The sequence below is a fragment of the Serinus canaria genome, chromosome 21 (assembly GCF_022539315.1).
Source record: "Serinus canaria isolate serCan28SL12 chromosome 21, serCan2020, whole genome shotgun sequence".
NCBI classification, from domain to species: domain Eukaryota; kingdom Metazoa; phylum Chordata; class Aves; order Passeriformes; family Fringillidae; genus Serinus; species Serinus canaria.
Genome location: NC_066334.1, coordinates 1,618,771 through 1,637,476, shown reverse-complemented (window position 1 = coordinate 1,637,476; position 18,706 = coordinate 1,618,771). Strand labels below are relative to the sequence as shown.

Genomic DNA, 18,706 nt, shown 5'->3' with positions numbered 1-18,706 from the left:
CGGCTGCTCCAAATCGGCTTAAGGGCGGCAGCGGCGGCGGAGCTGCTGCACCGGGGGGGCAGCGCCGAGCCGAGCCCCCTCCCGAACCAGACCGGACCGGGCCGGACCGGGCCGAGCCCTCTCCCGGACCGGACCGGGCCGAGCCCCCTCCCGGACCGGACCGGTGCCCGGCGCGATGCCCGCCCGCCGCCCGGCGCGGGGGCCCCGCTGAGCCGCCCCCGCGGGCACCATGCTCGCCATGAGCCCCTTGCCCCTGTGGCTCCTGCTCTGGCACCTGCGGCACCTGGCGCTGGGTGAGTGTCACCCCCGAGGGGACAGGGACACCCCCGGGGCGAGGGAGGGATGGGGTGACCCCCGCACCCCTCCTGTCAAGGGGCGGGCTCGGGGCTCGGTGCCCCCGCCCTGGGGTTTGGGGTGATTGGGGGGAGGGGGCACCCACGGAGAGGAGAACGGGTTTGGAGTGGGGAATTGGGGTTTGGTACTGGGGGATGAGGTCTGGAGGTGTTAGTGGGGCACCCCATAACCCGGTACTGTTGTGGGAGTCATTAATGGGGCACCCCATAACAGGGAACTGGTGTGGGAACCATTAATAGGGCACCCCATAACCCGGTACTGCTGTGGGGTCCGTTATTGGGGCACCCCATAACCCGGTACTGCTGTGGGGTCCGTTACTGGGGCACCCCATAACCCGGTACTGCTGTGGGGTCCGTTATTGGGGCACCCCATAACCCGGTACTGCTGTGGGAGTCATTAATGGGGCACCCCATAACCCGGTACTGCTGTGGGGTCCGTTATTGGGGCACCCCATAACCCGGTACTGCTGTGGGGTCTGTTATTGGGGCACCCCATAACCCGGTACTGCTGTGGGGTCCGTTATTGGGGCACACTCTACAGAGGGGGGTTTTATTTGGGGCGCCCCCTCCCCGGGCGCTGCTGTTGAACCGTGAGCCGGGCACAGGGGTGGAGCCGCTCATGGGGCGCCGTTTTTGGGGTGCGAGGGCCCGGGGGTCTCATCCCTGGGGCCACCCCGTGTCCCTTTCCCGCTGCTCCCCCGCTCCCGCTGCGCATCCCAGCCCTGCTCCAGCCACGGAGGGGGGGACTGTGCTTTGGGGACCCCCCACGAGCTCAGATTTTGGGGGGTCGCAGCCCCTCCTGCCCCTTTGGGATGCCCAAATCCCAAGCAAAGAGCAGCATCCCCCAAATTCCCGCTGTCCTGGGGGATTGCAGCTCCCGAGCTCCCAAAAACCCCGGGACTCCCCACGCCAGCCCCAAACCCGGGGCTCCGGGGAGGGGAAACCGCCGGGGAAGGAAACTTTGCCCTCCTCGCACCTCACAGGGCCACCCGTGGGATTTCATTCCGTGTCCATTTGAGGCGAATTCCCTCTTTTTGTCCCCAATTCCCGCTCGGGGGGGTCTCAGGTGGCGGCTCCTTCCCGAGCCCCGGGAAGCGGGAGCTTTTCCAGGCGCCGGGAGATGGAGGCACGAGCGCAGCCTGCTCCGCATCTCCCCGTTTTTTTGGATGTTTTTTTTTGGGGGTTTTTTTCTGATTTTTAATGGACTTTGTGCTCTCCGGGAAGCGCCGGCGGGCGCTGCAGGGCGCGGGGCGGGGGAGCCGCGGCTCTGCGGGGCTGCGCGGGGCCAGCTCCACACAAAGGAGCCGATTCTTCCCCGCCTGCTCCCGCTCCGTCCCTCGGGCACGGCGCAGCCCCAGCCCAGCCGGGGTTTGGGCTCGGGAAAAGAATCCCCTGAGCCCCTCTTTTCCCTTGGCCGTGGGGTTCGGGTCCTGCCGGGCTGCGGCTGCCGCTGCGAGCCCCCTTCCCCAGCATCCCGAGCATCCCGCGATCCCAGCATCGGGAATAAAACCTGCTCGGGAAAAGGGGGGAACTTGTGCCAAACCCAGCCCCGGCTGCCTCCCCTCCCCTCCCCGCTCTCCTCCGCCGCCGTTTTAAGGTCATGGATAGACAATTTCCGAGGAACAACGCATCCCCCCGGCTTTCCCGGAGCTCCAGCTGTCTGTCACTGGCGCAGGGATCATTTTTCCTGCCTCTCTCCTGCTTTTTTCTCGCCGCAGATCGGGCGGTTTCTCTCGTGCTGTTGATTTCCTGAGAGCGGCTGCGGGGGAATCTCTGTTTGTGAGGGGTTTTTTTGGGAAATGGGATCAAAGTTGGTTTGTGAGGGGGTTGGAGGAGCTCGGGGAGCCCGGAGGGGTTGGAGGTTAGGAAGTGATGGATCCAGCGTCAGGAATTGTTCGGGTTTGGGCACCCACGAGCTGGATTTGGGTTCCTAAACCCCACTGGAACTTGGCTGCATCCCGAGGATCCGCCGTGTTCGGCATCTCCTTCCCTATGGAAGCCGTCCCTGTGCTCGTTTTGGGGTTCCCAACCCAAACCACCCCGGAATTCTGTGATTCCCCCCTCGGCCTTCCCAAAAATCCCATCCCGAGCTCTGTTTTTCCATCAGCCAGCCACAAATCCCGGCCAAACCCCGGCCCGGGGGCGCCTCCCTTTGCTCGGGGCAGCGGGGGCTGAGCTGCTCCCGAAGTTGGGGGGGCAGAGCCTTGTTCCTGAATTTGGGGGGGCAGAGCGCTCGCCATTCCCGAATTTCCGAGGGCAGATGGCTTTTCCCTGGCTGACGGCATCCTTGGCTGGAGCCGCGGCCGTGCCCTCCCCTCCCCTCCGTGCCCTCCCCATCCCGGCTGGAGAGCAATCCAAGGGATCCAGACCCCGGGAAGATCCAGGTGGGCACGAACCCACTCCCCGCTGCCCGTCCCTACATTTGCCTTGTGTCTCCAAAACCCTTTTTTTTTGGGGAATTTTTCCTGCTTTTATTGTCCCCTCATCCACCTCCTCATCCGCATCCCGGAGGGTCCCCCAGGAATCCACTGGAATCGCTTCCCACCCCACAAATCATCCGCGGGAAGCTTTTTAGGGGGGGAGGCTTCCAGCCCTGCTCTGCATCCCTCACCCGCTCAGGAAAAGCCCTTTTGTGACCCCGAGCGCAGCCGGGATCATTCCCGAGGTGTTTTCCAGCCCTCCGGGAGCATCACCCTTGCTATTCCAGCTTTTTTTTCCCCTTTTGTCCCCGGCTCAACCTCTTCCTTTTGCCAAAAGAAGCCGCCGGGGCCGGGGCTAAGTGGGTTAAGGAGCCGTCAGGAGGGAAAAACGAGGCCACGCGGAGGAGGCAGCGCTGGACCATGGAAAGGGAGAGGAGTGCTTGGAAAAGGGACTGGAAAAGCTGGAAAAGCTCCCCTTTTCCCCTGATCCGTGGGTTCTGGGATCAGGGCTGGCTCCTTCAGCCCTGTCTGGAATGCGGCCCCGTAAAGGGCTCCTGGGGCTGTTTTAGCGCCCCGGGAGGGATGAAAGTGTCGAGTTCCTGGAGATTTCCAGCGGCTCTATCCCGGTGGGATTTGCTTCGGCTTCTGCTTCCCAACCCCAGCCCGGGGAAAAAAAAAAAACAGGAAGATTCAAGTGTTTGAAGCTCCTGGGCTTTGCAGGGAGCTGTCCTTGGGGATATTCCTGAAAAACCCAGCTTGGGAACAGCCCTTTGCGGCTGGGGATTTACCTGGAATTCTCTCCCCTCTGCATTCCCCCCGCAGGTTTTTCTGGCTGGGGTTTTCCCAGCTGACAGGGAGCCCCCCAGATGGATCCTTTTCCAACCTGGAAAAGGCGATTTTCCCTCGTTTTTGGAGGGAAATCCCAGCGTGGGGCTTTCCCCAGGGTGGTGGGAGGCACCTGCTCATGTTTCTTTTTAATGGAAGGAGGAATTTGGTGGGAATTGTGTCCTGGGGGAATGAGGGAAAAGGAGGAGCAGGGGTGAAATCCTGCTTTGCTTCACCTGCAGGTGCCAGAAATCCACCCCACATTCCCACCATCCTTTCCTGTTCACGCTTTTCCCATCAAATCCTGCGTTCAGCTCTTTTCTGGAAGTTTTCCCTCCCATTTCCACGAATCCCACATTCCCGCGGAGCCTCTCCAGGTAAACCCAGGCCACGCAGCCCCTTCGGAAATTCCCCCTCGCTGTGCTAATTGCCCTTTCCCAATTAGCCCAATTTCCCTCCTCCCACCAGCTGCCTTTCGGAGCCGCCACTTCCAATCCAGAGCTCGGGAAAAAGCTGCGGCTCCGGCGAGGATCTTCCCTCTCCTTGTGCCTTTCCAGGATAATCGGGATAATCTTCGGGAAGGCGGAATATTCCCAGCTTTGTTTCTCCCTGGAAAAGCTCCTTTGGCTGCTCCCAGAGTGTTTCCAAACTCCCCCCAAGCCCAAATTCCCTTGGGATTGTTGGCATTCCCCAAAACCGAATCCCAGGAATGTTGTAGGGTTTGGCTTGGGAATGTCGGTGCCTTTGGCCCGGGATGAGGAATTCTGATCCAGGTGCTGGAGCCTGGAGCTGAGCAGCCCTGCCCTGTGCAGGCTGTCAGATATTCCCAGCTCCATCCATGGGCTCAGCCTTGGAATCCCGGGATGCTTTGGGTGGGAATTCCTTGGCCAGGGACAGATCCCACTGTCCCAGGTGGCTCCAAGCCCCGTCTAGCCTGGCCTTGGACATTCCCAGGAATCCAGGGGCAGCCACAGATGCTCTGGGAATGCTGTGCCAGGGCCTCACCTCCCTCACAACCAGGAATTCCTTCCCAAATACTGATTTCAGTTTCCCCTCTGGAACTGTGGAGCCATTCCCTGTGTCCTGTCACTCCAGGCCCTTCTTTTCCATTTTTTCTGTCGGCTCCTTCAGGTCCTGGAAGGCCAAAATTGGGTCAACCCAAAGCTTCTCTCCAGGCTGGACATTCCCAACTCTCCCAGCCTTTTCTTGGATCATCCTGGAGCCTCCTCTGGACTTGCTCCAGAGGGCAGAATTCCTCATTTTCCTGCTCTGGGATCAGCCCTAGACTTGGGAGGTTTCCACGCCCCTCTCCAGGTCCTTCTCCCAGGGCTGCTCCTTATGCTCATCCCAGCCTGAATCCATCCTGAGATTGTCCCATTCCAGGTCCTTCTCCCAGCCTGGATCCACCCTGGGATTGTCCCATTCCAGGTCCTTCTCCCAGGGCTGCTCTGTGTGCTCATCCCAGCCTGGATCATCCCAGGGATTGTCCTGCTCCAGGTCCTTCTCCCAGCTGGGATCCATCCCGGGATTGCCCCGCTCTTGTTAAACTTCAGGAGATTCCCGTGGGCCACTCCAGGACTTTTCCAGGTCTGGAAGCCTGGAGGCTCCTCCAAACTCTTCCAGGCCTTGCCTGGATCCTGCATCCCAAATCCATGGGTGGTCCTGGAGCATCCAGATGATCCCATGGAGATGTTTCCTGTGATGGCTTTTTCCCACCAAAATGCTCTTTCCTGCTGGGAATTCCTTGGCTTGGGAATGCTTGACCAGCTCTCACCTCGTGCTCCGAGATCTGCCGAGGAAAAGCCCTTGGGATGAGAGTGGTTTTAGTGGGAATCCAGCTGAGCAGAGCCAAGGATCTTCCCAAGGCTCTGGCAGCGCTTGCTGAGGGAAAAGCTCCACAGGGAGCTGGGAATGGAGCTGGGAGCTCACCCTGGATGGCTGGGAATGGGCACGAATTCCTACCTGGAACAGGTGTGGGGGGATGAAGCAGCCTCATTCCCTCGCAACTCCCAACAATGGGATTTTTTGGGATTTTCCCCAATTTTCCAAGCTGAATCCTCAACTTCGGCCACCCCACATCCAGCTCTGCGCTCGGACCCCACAGAGAGGCAAAACGAGGGAAGGGGCCCCCAAATCCCTAATTTTGGGAGGCAGCTCCAGCCGTGCCGATTCCCGGCTGGCCGATCCCGGCGGGAGGGATGCAGCTGACGGATGGGGCTGGAATCCTTCCCGACCCAGCTGCTCTCTGTGCCCTTTTGTTTGCTCGCGCGGCGCTGCCGGGCTCGTTCCGAGCTCGTGGCTGGCGCTCCCGTTCCATTCTCTGCTTCCCACTTTTCCCCTCTTTTTTTCCCAAAATAACCCGTCAATCACGGGCTTGTTTTCAGTGCGCTGGGGCCCGGATCCGGCGGGAACGCCGAGGGTGGGCGGATTCCAAAGGCAGGGATAACAACCCGCGGCTGTTGTTCCCTCTTTGGAATTGTTGGTTTTATTAAATTAGGGACTGGGGGCTCTCCAAAGCCTTCGGATCAGGGAAGGTGCCTCGTTCCCACTCCCAGCTGGGATTCAGCTCCGAGGAGCTTGGGGAAATGCCAGGAAACCCCACAATTCCTGGTAAAGGGAATGGAAGTGGGAATGTGGCTCCACCGGGCCCTTCCTGGCCTTTAGGCCACACATTTTGGCTCCTCCGGTGCTGGGAGAGCTTCTCCGTCTGGACAATCCCACCTGGAGCAGGGGAGGCAGGGAATTTGTTTGTCTCCTGCCCAAAACTCGGGAATAATTTCCCATTCCTGTAATTCCTTGGTCAATATTCTCCAGGCAGAGGGGATTGAAAGCCCCTCTCCATCTCCTTGTGCTCAGGGGTAAATCCAGGAGCTGCTTCCCATCCAGCCAGGACAGGGAAAGCAGGAGCTGGGAATCTTCCTTTGGGATGCACCTCCTGCTTTTCCACCTTCTTGTCCCTTTTCCAAGGATCTGCAGCCCCAGGGAAGGGCTGGATCCAGGGAGAGGCTTCGTGAGGGGCGTTTGGGATCAGGGGGATGGGTGGGATGAAGGGCAAGGAGGGATCTGCTTCCTCGTGGTCTCCAGTCCATGGAAATGGTTTTTTGGGATGAATTCCATGGATAGGCCTGGGTTTATGGGTAGAACGTTGCTTTGGAGGTCACTCATGCCAGGCTGGTCCCAAGGTGGGAATTGCTCCTGGAGCTGGGACCTGGAAAGGAGGGAAGTGACGGAAGGGACGTTTTTGGCCAGTGATTGTCACCATGGGGTGTCCTGGCATGGATTTGGGAATCTCCATCTCTTCCCGGCAGGACTGGGACAGCAGGAGACAGGCACAGAGAATCCAGCTCAGCAAAATCCCGCAAAATCCTCGGGATCATCCCGATTTTGGGATAAGGGGGATGCGGATGGGCTCCCTGTGAGCCTCTTGTGGAGATGTTCCCCTTCCTCATCCCGAGTTCTCCATGGCTGCGTCCTTCCTTTGGAAAAACCCCATGGATTGGATGGGAATTGCCTGGGAAGGGATTTTGATGGGATGGAAATTCCCAGCCCAGCTTTGCCCCTCTGGAGAGAGCATTCCAAAGCTCCGGCTCCAAGGCTTTGGAAGATTCCAAGCCTGGATTCCTGGACCAGGATTTGGGATTCTCCCTCTGCTCCATGGAGAATCTTCCTCCTTTTTTTAGGCCCGGCCGCCCCCGTTCCCTGCGGATGGAGCTGCACAAAGTGTGGGAACACGGGATCCACGTGGGAACACGGGATCCACGTGGGAACACGGGCTCTGCCGTTCCACCCTCCGCAGCTCCGGGAGCATCCTGAGAACCGGGGGTGGAATTTGGCTGCTTTCCTGGCTTTCCTCCTAAAAATAAAGCAGGGAATGTTGGATTGCGGGAGGACCCCGTGACTCTGAGAGGGGTGGGAGGGTTTGGGGGGCTGGGAAAGGCCAAGGAGCCCAAAATATTCCCAGGGAGCTGCTGGAGAGTGGGATTTTCCATAGGGGATGGATGGATGGATGGATGGATGGATGGATGGATGGATGGATGGATGGATGGATGGATGGATGAAAAGAGATCCACTGTGTGGGATTTTCCATGTGTGGTAACAGGCTGGATCTGCTGGGGAATGGGATTTTCCATGTGGGATACAAGGCTGGATCTGCTGCTGAAAGCACCAGGCAATGGGCAGGGCAGGCCCCATTCCAGAAAAGATCCAAAGGATGCAATTCCCACCAGGAACAAGGGCCCCAGAGAGCCCATCCTGCGTGGAAAGCCTCCTGCGCTCCGGCTCCACTCGGAGTCCTTCCCTTTGGAATTGGATAATGAGATGTTTTCCATTAACGCCAGCTCCCGGTGACCCTTTTGAAGTTCTGTTTGCGTCTCCCTGTGTTATTCCAGCTTTTTTTTCTGTAGGGAAGCGCTTTGTGAGGAGTGGAGATTGCTTGGATTCCTCCTGAATTTCCACTGTAATTAGTGCAGGGATGGGAAGGTGAGAGGAGCTCCGGGAAGCGCTTCCCAAATTAAACCTTCTCATTCCTTGGAATTTTTGCGGTTGTTTTTATTTAGGGCAGGAAAATCTGGGAGATTCCATGGTGGGAGGGTTCGGGCAATGGGATGGTCAGGATGATCCTGCTGTTCTTGGTTTGCATGGATCGTGCTCCAGATCTGCTCCATGCTTCCTGCCGGGAGAAAAAACAAGGGTGAAAAAATCCCAGGGTTTTTGGGATGAAAGTATTTGATTGGAATGATTTTATCTCGGAGGGAGGGAGGAAATGGGAATGGGAATGGGAATAGAGAGCACTTCCAGCCTGGAGAATGGAAATGGAAATGGAAAGCACTTCTGGGATTCTCCCGCTGCTCCATGGAGAATCTTCCTCCATGGAAGATTCTCCACTTCTGGCCTATAGAAATAGGAATGGAAGTGGGAATGGGAATAGGAATGGAAGTGGGAATGGGAATGGGAATGGGAATGGGAATGGGAATGGGAATGGGAATGGGAATGGGAATGGGAATGGAGAGCACTTTCAGCCTGGAGAATGAGAATGAGGATGGGAAGGGGAATGGGAACAGAGAGCACTTCCTGCCTGGAGAAAAGGGAATGGAGGGCACTTCCAGCCTGGAAAAAGGGAGTGGGTAGGGAGGGCTTTTCCAGCTGTGTAACATCCCGGGCACTCCTCTCCGCCCCGCTGAGCAGGAAAACCTCCCGCATTCCCGGCCTCTCTTCCCGCCCTCCCGGGAGCACTGAATTAAAGGAATATTGGATGATCCCACGCTTGGTTATGTTTTATTAACGCGGAGCCTCGGCCTCCCGGCACATCCGGAGGATCTGAGGCTCTGCCGGGCGTTTGTCCCTCTTTTCCAAGGTCTGGCTGCCGCTGTTATTCCCAATCCTTGGCTTGGCCGGGGGGGTCAGGTTGGGGGGTCTTCAGGAAGAGGAGGGAAATTTGGGATGGAAAATGGGAATGTGTGGTTTGTCTGAGGATTCTCTGCATTGAATCCTCAGGCAAACCACAGAGTTTTGTGGCAGGAATTGGGATGGTTGCAGGAATAGGGATGGGTATGAGAAAGTAGAGTCATGGACACCACGTGGAGCCATGGAAAAATCTCCTCCTGATTTTCCAGCTTTGCTCCTTCTCAGAGGTGGGAGAACACCAGGAATGTCGGATTTGAGGGAAAAGATCCCAAAAAATGCCATCATTCCAGAAGCAGAACTAAAGGAGGAATCAGGGCCGGGATTTTGCCCCATCAGCCTTTGGGATCAGTGGGAAAAGCCAAACATGGATAATGGGACAGCTCTGGAAGTGCTGGGAGAGGGAAAGGTGTTAATTAGCAGTGATTTCCCAGTGGAGCGGGGATGGATCGGGATGAAGGGAACAGCCCCAAGGAGATGAATCGGGTTTAAGGGAAGAGCCCCAAAAAGATGGATCAGGAACAGGAACAGCCCCAAGGAGGTGGGGAAGTGTCGGGAATCAGCTCCTGGAATCAGGGCTGGAAGAGAGAGATATCCATTAATCCCATTAGGGATGCAGAATTACCAGGAGAGCAGAGGGATTATAAATCATGGAGTGTGAATCTGGAGGAGAGGGAGCGGTGATCACAATCCTGCTTTGTCCAGGGAATGGGGCTGGAGAGGATGGGAAAGGTGGAGCTGGATGAGGTTGGGCCAGGGAGATCCTGGGGGATGGGATCATGGCTGTCCCAATGGATGAGGGAGAGTTTGGGATGTAGCTGCCTTTTGTCCCAGTGCCTGGAAGAAGCGTCTCCAGGGCCAAAATTCTGCTGTGAATCCTGGTGGGAATTTTGGCTGTTTCCATGGAGGGTCTGGAGGAGTTCCCTTCCCTTCCCTTCCCTTCCCTTCCCTTCCCTTCCCTTCCCTTCCCTTCCCTTCCCTTCCCTTCCCTTCCCTTCCCTTCCCTTCCCTTCCCTTCCCTTCCCTTCCCTTCCCTTCCCTGTCCCTTCCCTTCCCTTCCCTTCCCTTCCCTTCCCTTCCCTTCCTTCCTCCCCTTCCCTTCCCGTCCCTTCCCTTCCCTTCCCTTCCTTCCCTTCCCTTCCTTCCCTTCCCCCTTCCCTTCCCGCCCTTCCCTTCCCCCCTTCCCTTCCCTTCCTCCCTTCCCTTCCCTTCCCTTCCTCCCTTCCCTTCCCTTCCTTCCCTTCCCTCCCTTCCCCCCCCTTTCCCTTCCCTTCCCCTCCCTCCCTTCCCTTCCCTTCCCTGCCCTTCCCTTCCCTTCCCTTCCCTTCCTCCCTTCCCTTCCCTTCCTTCCCTTCCCTTCCCTTCCCTTCCCTTCCCTTCCCTTCCCTTCCCTCCCTGCCCTCCCCTTCCCCTTCCCCTCCCTTCCCCTCCCTATCACCCTCCCCTCCCTTCCCTCCCCCTCTCCCCTCCCCTCCCCTCCCCTCCCCTCCCCTCCCCTCCCCTCCCCTCCCCTCCCCTCCCCTCAACATTCCTTTGGGAATACCGAGGGTTTTCCCGCTGACCCAGGACCCTTTGGGGCTGAACCAGGTGCCTCAGGCACCCTCCAGTCAATTTTTTTTTTTTTTTTGGAAAAGCCACACATCACACCCGGAATTCCAAAAACAAAGTGGATTTTGGGATTTTGGAGCTCCTGGGATTCCTGCATGGACTGGGTTTGGTATTGCTCTTCCTCTGCCTGAGGTTGTGCCTCCGGAGAAAGAGCTCAGAAGGAAAAATCCCAAAATATCAGTAACGATGATCCCTTCCCAGTTCCTTGGGCAGGAATCGATGGAAGGAGCAGAGATCGCCCGGAGCCGACAGCGGGGAGGGAGGGGGGATCAATGGCTCCTCGTTTGTCTCCAATCAGAAATCTGGGATAATTGGATTTCCTGCAAGTGGAGAAATAAATCAGGGAATTCATCATCCGGGCCAGGGACACCCCTGCTCCAGGGCCACCGGGGCTTGGGAAAACCTGCTTGGAACTGGTGGGAAACCCAGCGGGGTCTTCCAGACTGAAACCCGCTGACTTTCCCAAATGGAATTAATGATTTTCCTTCTTTTTCCCATCCCAAGCCTGCGGGTCTCCCAACAAAGCTGGAAAAGGAGGAGTTTTAGGGAGGACTGGGGAGTTTTGAGTGGGAAAATTCCTTCCTGGGGTTATTTTTGGGAGCAGGAGCACCTCTGCTAACACCCTGCTCTTCTTCCAGGATGGGATTTTTTGGGATCTCCAATTATCCCCTTGCTGTTATTCCAGGACTTTCTGGGATCTCAAATTATCCCCTTGCTGTTACTCTGGGATGGGATTTCCTGGGATCTCTAAAAGCCCCTGACATCTGGAATAAAATATTCCAGAACTTTTTGGGGATCTCTAATAAATCCCTGCTGGTATTCCAGGATGGGATTTATTGGGATCTCTAATAGCACCTTGCAGTTACTCCGGGATGGGATTTTCCTGGATCTCGGATGAGCTGGAAAGGACCTCGCTTTCCCCTTCCCAAGTGGGGAAACTGAGGCACGGAAAGACCTGGAACCCTGGAATGCTTTGGGTTGGGATGGACAGGGACATTTTCCATAGGCCGTTGTTCCAACTTGGATTTGAGCACTTCCAGGAACAGGGAGCAGCTCCCAGCTCCTTCCCGCTCTGTTAATTATTCCTGCTGGGATTAACTCCAGCAGGGATTAACACCCTGAGCCATGGCTTCCCGGAATTGGCTGCTGGTGCCATAATCCCCATCCCGACGGAGCTGGAACAGCGGGAAAATCCTCGGCTGCTGCCGGCAAATCCCTCCCAAGCCACTGACTGAGCTCTGCCAGGGGTTTGGGATGTTTTCCCTGATTTTCCAATCCCTCAGCTCCAGTTTGGGACTCTAAAAAGGAGCACCAGCCGCAGCAATTCTCTTTTTTAACTCTGGAATTGCATTCCCGGGATGGATTTTGTACGGCAACACCATCTGGGGATAAAATCCTTTATCCCAGGTGAGGTTTTCCATGATCCTGGTGCCCAGGGGTGGCATTCAGAGGGCGCAGCTTCCTGGGAAACTCCAGGAGCATCCAGCTGGCAGGAATCTCTTCCTTGTCGGGATGCAGAGCTGAGCCCCTGGAAAAGGAGAGCCGGGAATTTGCTGGTGTGAGGAAAAATCCCATTTCCAATCTTTTTTGGATAAGGCCTCTCCTTCTCCTGCCACACTTAATTCAGGATTAATTCCACATCTGCACGCGGAGATCGGATCCTGCTGGGTTTTCCGTGGAGCTGCTTGATTAAAAACCAGGGAAAAGCAGAACGGGGGGAATTTTTAGCCCTGGGACACCTGGACATTCCGGCTTGGAGCGTTAATCCAGGTTAATCCAGGTGTTGAGGAGGCACCGTGCTCTGATGGGAGGATTTTAGGGAATGCTGAGTTATTCTGAAGGCATTCCATTGGATTTGGTGGTCACTGGTCGCTCCCGCTTGGCAAAGTTGGGATTGTAGGAAAAATCCCTGTCTGGTGAGCTTGGGATTTGCTGGGGATAGACGAAAATCCATGGAAATGGATTGGAGAGTGATCCATGGGGCAGCTGGGGGGAGCTGGAAAAAATGGGGGAAAAGAAGGGAAAATTGGGATTTTTTTAACTGTTCCCAGGTGTCATTGGGATCTGCTGGAAAAAGGAGGAAGGAACTCCCTCCTGGATTTATCTGCAGGAGGGAATTCCTGCCCTGCAGCCCAGACTGGGGGTGGAAGCACTTCCCGGTTGAAAACAGGAAAATCCAGCTGATGTGGGGGAAATCCTGCGGGAATGGGGTTCTTTTACAGGGAAAAGGGAAAATTTGGGATGAGAGGTGGCACCTCCCACCTGCCGGGCCTCGTTTGCCCAAAATCCATTGGCTTCACCCCATGGAATGGGAATAAAATTGGGGCGCGACCGATTTGGGAGATTCTTCCTTAATTAACTTAGGGGGAGTTGATTGGCAGCTGGGAATCAGCCCTGATTTGCATATTTGCATAGATGCAAATGAGGGCCACGATCTCCATTTATCAAACGAGGCGTCTCAGACCCAGCCTGGCCCTGCGGAATTTTCGGCTCCGTTTTGGCTCCGGCAGCTGTTCCAACATCTGGGAAGAGGCCACGAGGTGCCGGCAGAGCCATCGCTCCAGATTAGGGATGGTGCCAGGTTTTTGAGGGAATTTGGCTCTGCTGGATTCACCTTCCCACCTTTCCCGAGATGAGGCATCATTTTGGACTCTGAAAGCACCCAAAATGATCCAAATGAAATGAAAAATCTGGAAAAATCCTTCGATAGTGAGGAAGAGGGGTTAATGGAACAGGAGAAATGACAGCGGAATGATGACAAATGTCCGGCTCTTCCCAAATTCCTGATCCAAAAACCCAAGAGCTCTTCCCAAAATCCAAACCCATTGACCCATCACAGGCTCTTCCCAAAATCCTGACTCAGTGATCCATCCCAAGCTCTTCCAAAAACCCCAGCCCAAAGACCCACCAGAAGCTCTTCCCAAAATCCCAACCCAATGACCCATCCCAAGCTCTTCCTGAAATTCCAACCCCGCAACCTCTTCCAAGCTCTTCCCAAAATCCAAGGACAACCACCCATCTCATGGATTTCCCAAAATCCCGATGACCCATCCCAAGCCTCCACTTTGAGCAGCTGTGGGAGCTCCAGTGGCATGTCCCATGTTTTATTTTATGGGAATATCAGAGGGATGAAGATGTGGAGATAAAATATTCCCCCCTCCAGCACCACCGGGAGGCCGAGGGATTTTATGGAAACGTTGGAAGTGGAAAGAGGGGGGTGGGAAAGTTATAAATAAAACTTCCCAGCGCTTCGGTAAATGCTCCTAAACATCCTTCCCATGAGGAGATAAATATTCCTTGTGTGATTTACGGCCCTGCATTCCCAGGCTGTGCGGGCAGGGGGATAAAATCCCATAAATCAGTGGGAATATCAATGCAGCCACCACATTCCCGCTGATAAGCGTGGGCCGGGAAAATCCATCTTTTCTGCACAGGCTGCGCCTTGCCGGAGGTGATTTAAGGAGTTTTGGGATTCCCAAAACCTTGGGAGAGTCTTGGATCCTTCTTGGTGTGTTTTCATGGAGAGGGATTCTCTTCCAGGGGGATTCAGTTTTGAGGGTGTTGGGATTTTGTCCCAAACAAGATCATTCCCATCCATTCCATTCCATACTTCCCAAATCTGACAGATCCTGGCTTTCTGATGGATGTTGCTTCCCTCCAGTCCTGTGTTCTTGTGTTCATCTCCAAATCCTCACTTTTCCAGCATCCCTGGTTTTGTTCCATCTATCCCAGGGACATACTTCCCAAATCCAACTGATCCTGATTTTCTGCTGGCTGTCGCTTCCCTCCAACGGTGCTTTTCCTGTGTTCATCCTGGAATTCTCACTTTCCCAGCATCCCTGGTTTTGTAGCCACTGGATTTATCTCCCGGGATGGGCGGGATGCAGCCCTTAGATCCACCATGGAATTTCATCTCTGAGCATCCAGGAAATCCCTGGATTTTTGGGATGAGGGACCCCCTTAACATCCAAACGATGATTCCAAAGCCGTTCCGGGAGTTTGTAGCAGGGCCTGGTCTCCCTCTAGCCAAAGCCGTCACGGTTTTCCCTCCAAACATCCATCTTTTTCCTGGAATGCCGCATTCCTTGGGGATTTGTGCCGGAGATGTCGAACAAGCACGAAATCGACGCCGCGAGCCGAAGCCGAGCCGGGAATGGGCTCTCTCATCCCGTGCTCCAATGAGCCGGAACAGCTCCGAGGAGCTTGGGAAAAGCCGGATGAAGACGTTCGAGGATTTATTCCAGCCCGTGCCCAAGCCACAGGGCCGATTCCGACGGCTCAATCCCACCCGGATTTGTTTGTCGGGAGGCCGTGGCAAAGGTGGAAAATGATGGGGTTTTCCTGGGATTTACTGGGCATGGAGAGAGCTGGACTTGAGTCGTTGTGGGAAGGAAACTGGACAGGGAAAATGGAAATGTGGGAAGGAGGAGATGGGAAGAGGACGGATATTGGAGTTGGAGAGATGGGACACAGCGCCACCGGGAGGCTCCCAAATCCCAAATTTCCTGTGGTCTTTCCACTCCCAAGGTCCCCAAACTCTCCCCTTCCATCTGAAATCCTTTACTGGGCGGAGGTTGTGCTGATGGGGATGAAAATCCCATGGAGCTGGAATGTTCGGAATGTTTTTAGCCCAGCAGGATCCATTTGGATCTGATTCCTCAGTTTTCCGCTGCCTCTGGAGCCACTGGAATCTCGGAGCTGACGAGAGCCAGCCTCACCCCTCCAGAACACAAAAGTGACTCCGGAGCTCATCATGAGGAGAAAACCAGCCCCCAAAATGGATTTTTCCTGAAGATCCATCCGCATCAATCCTTGGGAAGCCCTCAGCTGGTGCTGGAGATACTTCCCATGGACACAAGGACATTGGGAAGCACGGCACAGAGCAAATTGGGAATTCATCCTTTTTCTTTGGACTGGGATATTTTGGGATATCTTTTATTTGGGATATTTTGCTTAGGAGAAATCTGGGATTTAGGGAAAAAAGGGACGCTGGACAGTGGTTAAAAGTTCCATCTTGATGGGATTTAGGTGTTGAAATCCTTGGAAGCTGGGTTCAGGAGTCGGTTTTATCCGTATTTTATAAAAAGGGGGAATCATGGAATGGGTTGGATTGGAGGGACCTTAAATCCCATCCCAGTCCCTGCCACGGACAGGGACACCTTCCCCTACCCCAGGCGGCTCCAAGCCCAACCAGGCCTTGGACACTTCCAGGGATGGAGCAGCCTCAGCTTCTCCAGGCTGAATTGATCCATAAAATTCCATCATTCTGTAATTCCCACAAGGTTTGCCCCTGGAATGGACAGGAAACGGCCCCTGGAGCCGGCTTGAAGTGGTTCCCTCACTTCATCTTCCTTTGGAAGGGGCTGGGAGGCCGAAGGGGCCGCGCTCAATCCATGGATTGATCCAAAGGATTGATCCAAACCATTGATTCCCATCACAAAGAGGCTCGGGACACATCCATAGGATCCGGCAGGTTCCGCATCCCACTAATTGGAGAAAAATGGCCCCAAAGCATGGGCTGGACGTCCCCCTGCTCATTCCATGCATTTTCTCCTGACCCCTAAACATTTAGGAGCTGGTTTGGTCCAGCAGCCCCGCCTCAGGAATAATTCCAGATCCAGCTGCGGAATCGTTCCCTCCCACTTATGGAAATGAGGGAGGGAAGCTGCGCCTAATGAGATGTTTGTGAGGGAAGAGGAATTTTAATTACTGGCTCTTAATTGTCTGCTCGGCCCGTTAATATCCCATTTTCCCGGGATTAATGCCATTTGCTTCCTGCCAGCCGGGCTCCTCCTCTCCTGGGGGTGACGCCAACTTTCCCGGGTTTATTTTAGGGAATACGCCCGTTTTCCAAAAGCCAGGATGACTTTTGGAAAGGTGGTGGGGGGCTGGGGAGGTTTAACCCTGCTGGCACTGAGCTGGTGGATTTTTGGGAAGCAAAGCTGAATATCCAAGGAAAACTCAGCACGAGGCTCCCCCAGTCCATTTTTCCCGCTTCCCAAAGGCCCGTTTTCCTTGGAAGCGCGGCGCCGACTCTGGTTGTCATGTCCCACTCCCTGGTGGGTGTTAAACCCCTGCCAGACGCTCATTCCCATTTAAATGAGAAATAAAATCCTGCCACAGCTTTCCAGGAGGAAAAGCTCCGGATTCAGCAAAATTCCACCTCTCCGGATGGGGCCAGCTGGGAATTCTTTGCCCTTGGAGCCCTCCCGGGTTAACAACGAGAGGCAGCATCATATTCCGACTGTAAATTGTCCTGGAATGTCATAAATAAAGCATGGCCGGAGCCGGGAAGGGAGCGGGAAGGAATTTGCTGCATTCCCAGGAACAACTGGAGCTGCTGAATTTTTCATGGACAAGATGTTGCAAAGCGCCGCCAGTTCTTGAGGATCCGGGGGTGCCATTCCTGGATCCGCCACGGCCGTGGGCATTCCACGGTCGGGAATTTGCAGGAGTACTCCCAGATTTTTCCAGGGGGGTTTGCACCCCTTTTGATCCTCCCGAAAGAAGCAAAATGTCTCCTGCTCTCCTTAAATCCTGGGAATTTCGGGATATCCGCTGGTTAAGGGAGTGCTGGTGTCTGTTTTCCTGTTCCCACCTGGTTTTCCCATCCCATCCCTTGGAAAAGGGAGGTGGAGGAATGGGAGGGAATTATGGATAAGCCCCGTTAATCACTGGCTAATTAAAATGATGAAGTGTTTGTGTTGTCACTGGCTCCTCGAGGATGCTGGGGACATTCCAGAGGGGGATGGAGCCACTGGATCCCAAGAATCCCCTCCTCTGGCTCCACCCCGAGCTCCCACTCGGCTCAGATCCACTGCTGCTTCCAAGGACCATTCCTAAAAGGATGGGGACAGGTTGGATTTTGGGGACATGGAAAGGGGGAAAATCCATCCTCAGCTGGGGCTGCTCCATCCTGGGATTTGTCCAAGCTTGGACAGGGATAGGAGCAACCTGGGATAGTGGGAGGAGTCCCTGCCCAGGTCCCTTCCAATCCAGTTCCAGAATTCCATTTTGAGATTTTTGGGAAGCACTGGGAGATGAGAAATGCAAGAATAGGAGCTCTGGGCCATCTCCATAAATATATCTTGGATTTCCATGTGGGATGGAAGGAATCAGGTGCCCGGGGAAGATGTGGAAGGGGCTCCATGTGGTGCTGGGATTCCTTGGAAGGCTCCATTACTCCAAGGCCTTTCCTTGGGACATTCCCATCCCATCCCACCCCACCCCATCCCATCCCATCCCATCCCATCCCATCCCATCCCATCCCATCCCATCCCATCCCATCCCATCCCATCCCATCCCATCCCATCCCATCCCATCCCATCCCATCCCATCCCATCCCATCCCATCCCATCCCATCCCATCCCATCCCATCCCATCCCATCCCATCCCATCCCATCCCATCCCATCCCAGGAACCTCAGAGGGATTCCAGCCTCTTGCACTTCACCCCTGGCCAATCCCATGGAATGTCCGGCTGCATTTGTGGGCAGAAATCCCCAGGGAATGCTGGAAAGGGCTGGAAATGGGGTTTTTATCCAGCATCCAATCCAGCATCCAGCACTTCCAGGGCTGGAGCAATTCCTGCCTCATCCCTGGGAGCCCTTTTGTAATTGGAAGCACCGAGCTTGTTCCGACGCTCTCCTTTAGGAAGGCGTCACTCCCGATTTCAAAGGACATTTCCTTTATCCCTCCCTTCCCCCTCTCCTCCCCCTCCCTTCCTTTTCCCTTTTTTTTAATCCCCCTTAAACCGGACGGTGCCAGAATTCCCAGCGATTGCCAACAAAAATATCCTCCCCTCCCCAGGGCTGCCATCTAATCAGAGGGATGAATTTCCAGTGGGCTGAATCCGATCCGGGGGAGGCCGGGCCCGGCATTCTCTGGAAAATCTCGGATTGAAAAGAGCAAAGGGGAAGCGGAGCGAGGCTGAGAAGGGGACGCTGATAAAGGGACGCTGGTACCGCCAGCGATGACAGAAATTTGGGATGGGCTCTTCCTTTTGGAAGAGTTCTTCCCACCCAGCCGTTCCCGTCACAGCCGCTTTGTTCTCCTCAGTAAATCCCAAAAAAAGGGAGCCGAGGGAGGCTCCGGAGCAGCG

At 55.4% G+C, this 18,706-nt stretch overlaps 1 protein-coding gene across 1 annotated transcript in view; it reads left to right on the top strand.

The window, feature by feature from the left end:
• Positions 1-217: 217 nt before the first annotated feature.
• Positions 218-18,706, top strand: part of IGSF21 (immunoglobin superfamily member 21) — a 40,314-nt gene continuing 21,825 nt past the window's right edge. The window contains exon 1 of the mRNA XM_009095760.4: positions 218-293. Within this exon, the coding sequence (XP_009094008.1) occupies positions 230-293 (64 nt within the window). The 5' untranslated portion in view covers positions 218-229. The remainder of the gene's footprint in view (positions 294-18,706) is intronic.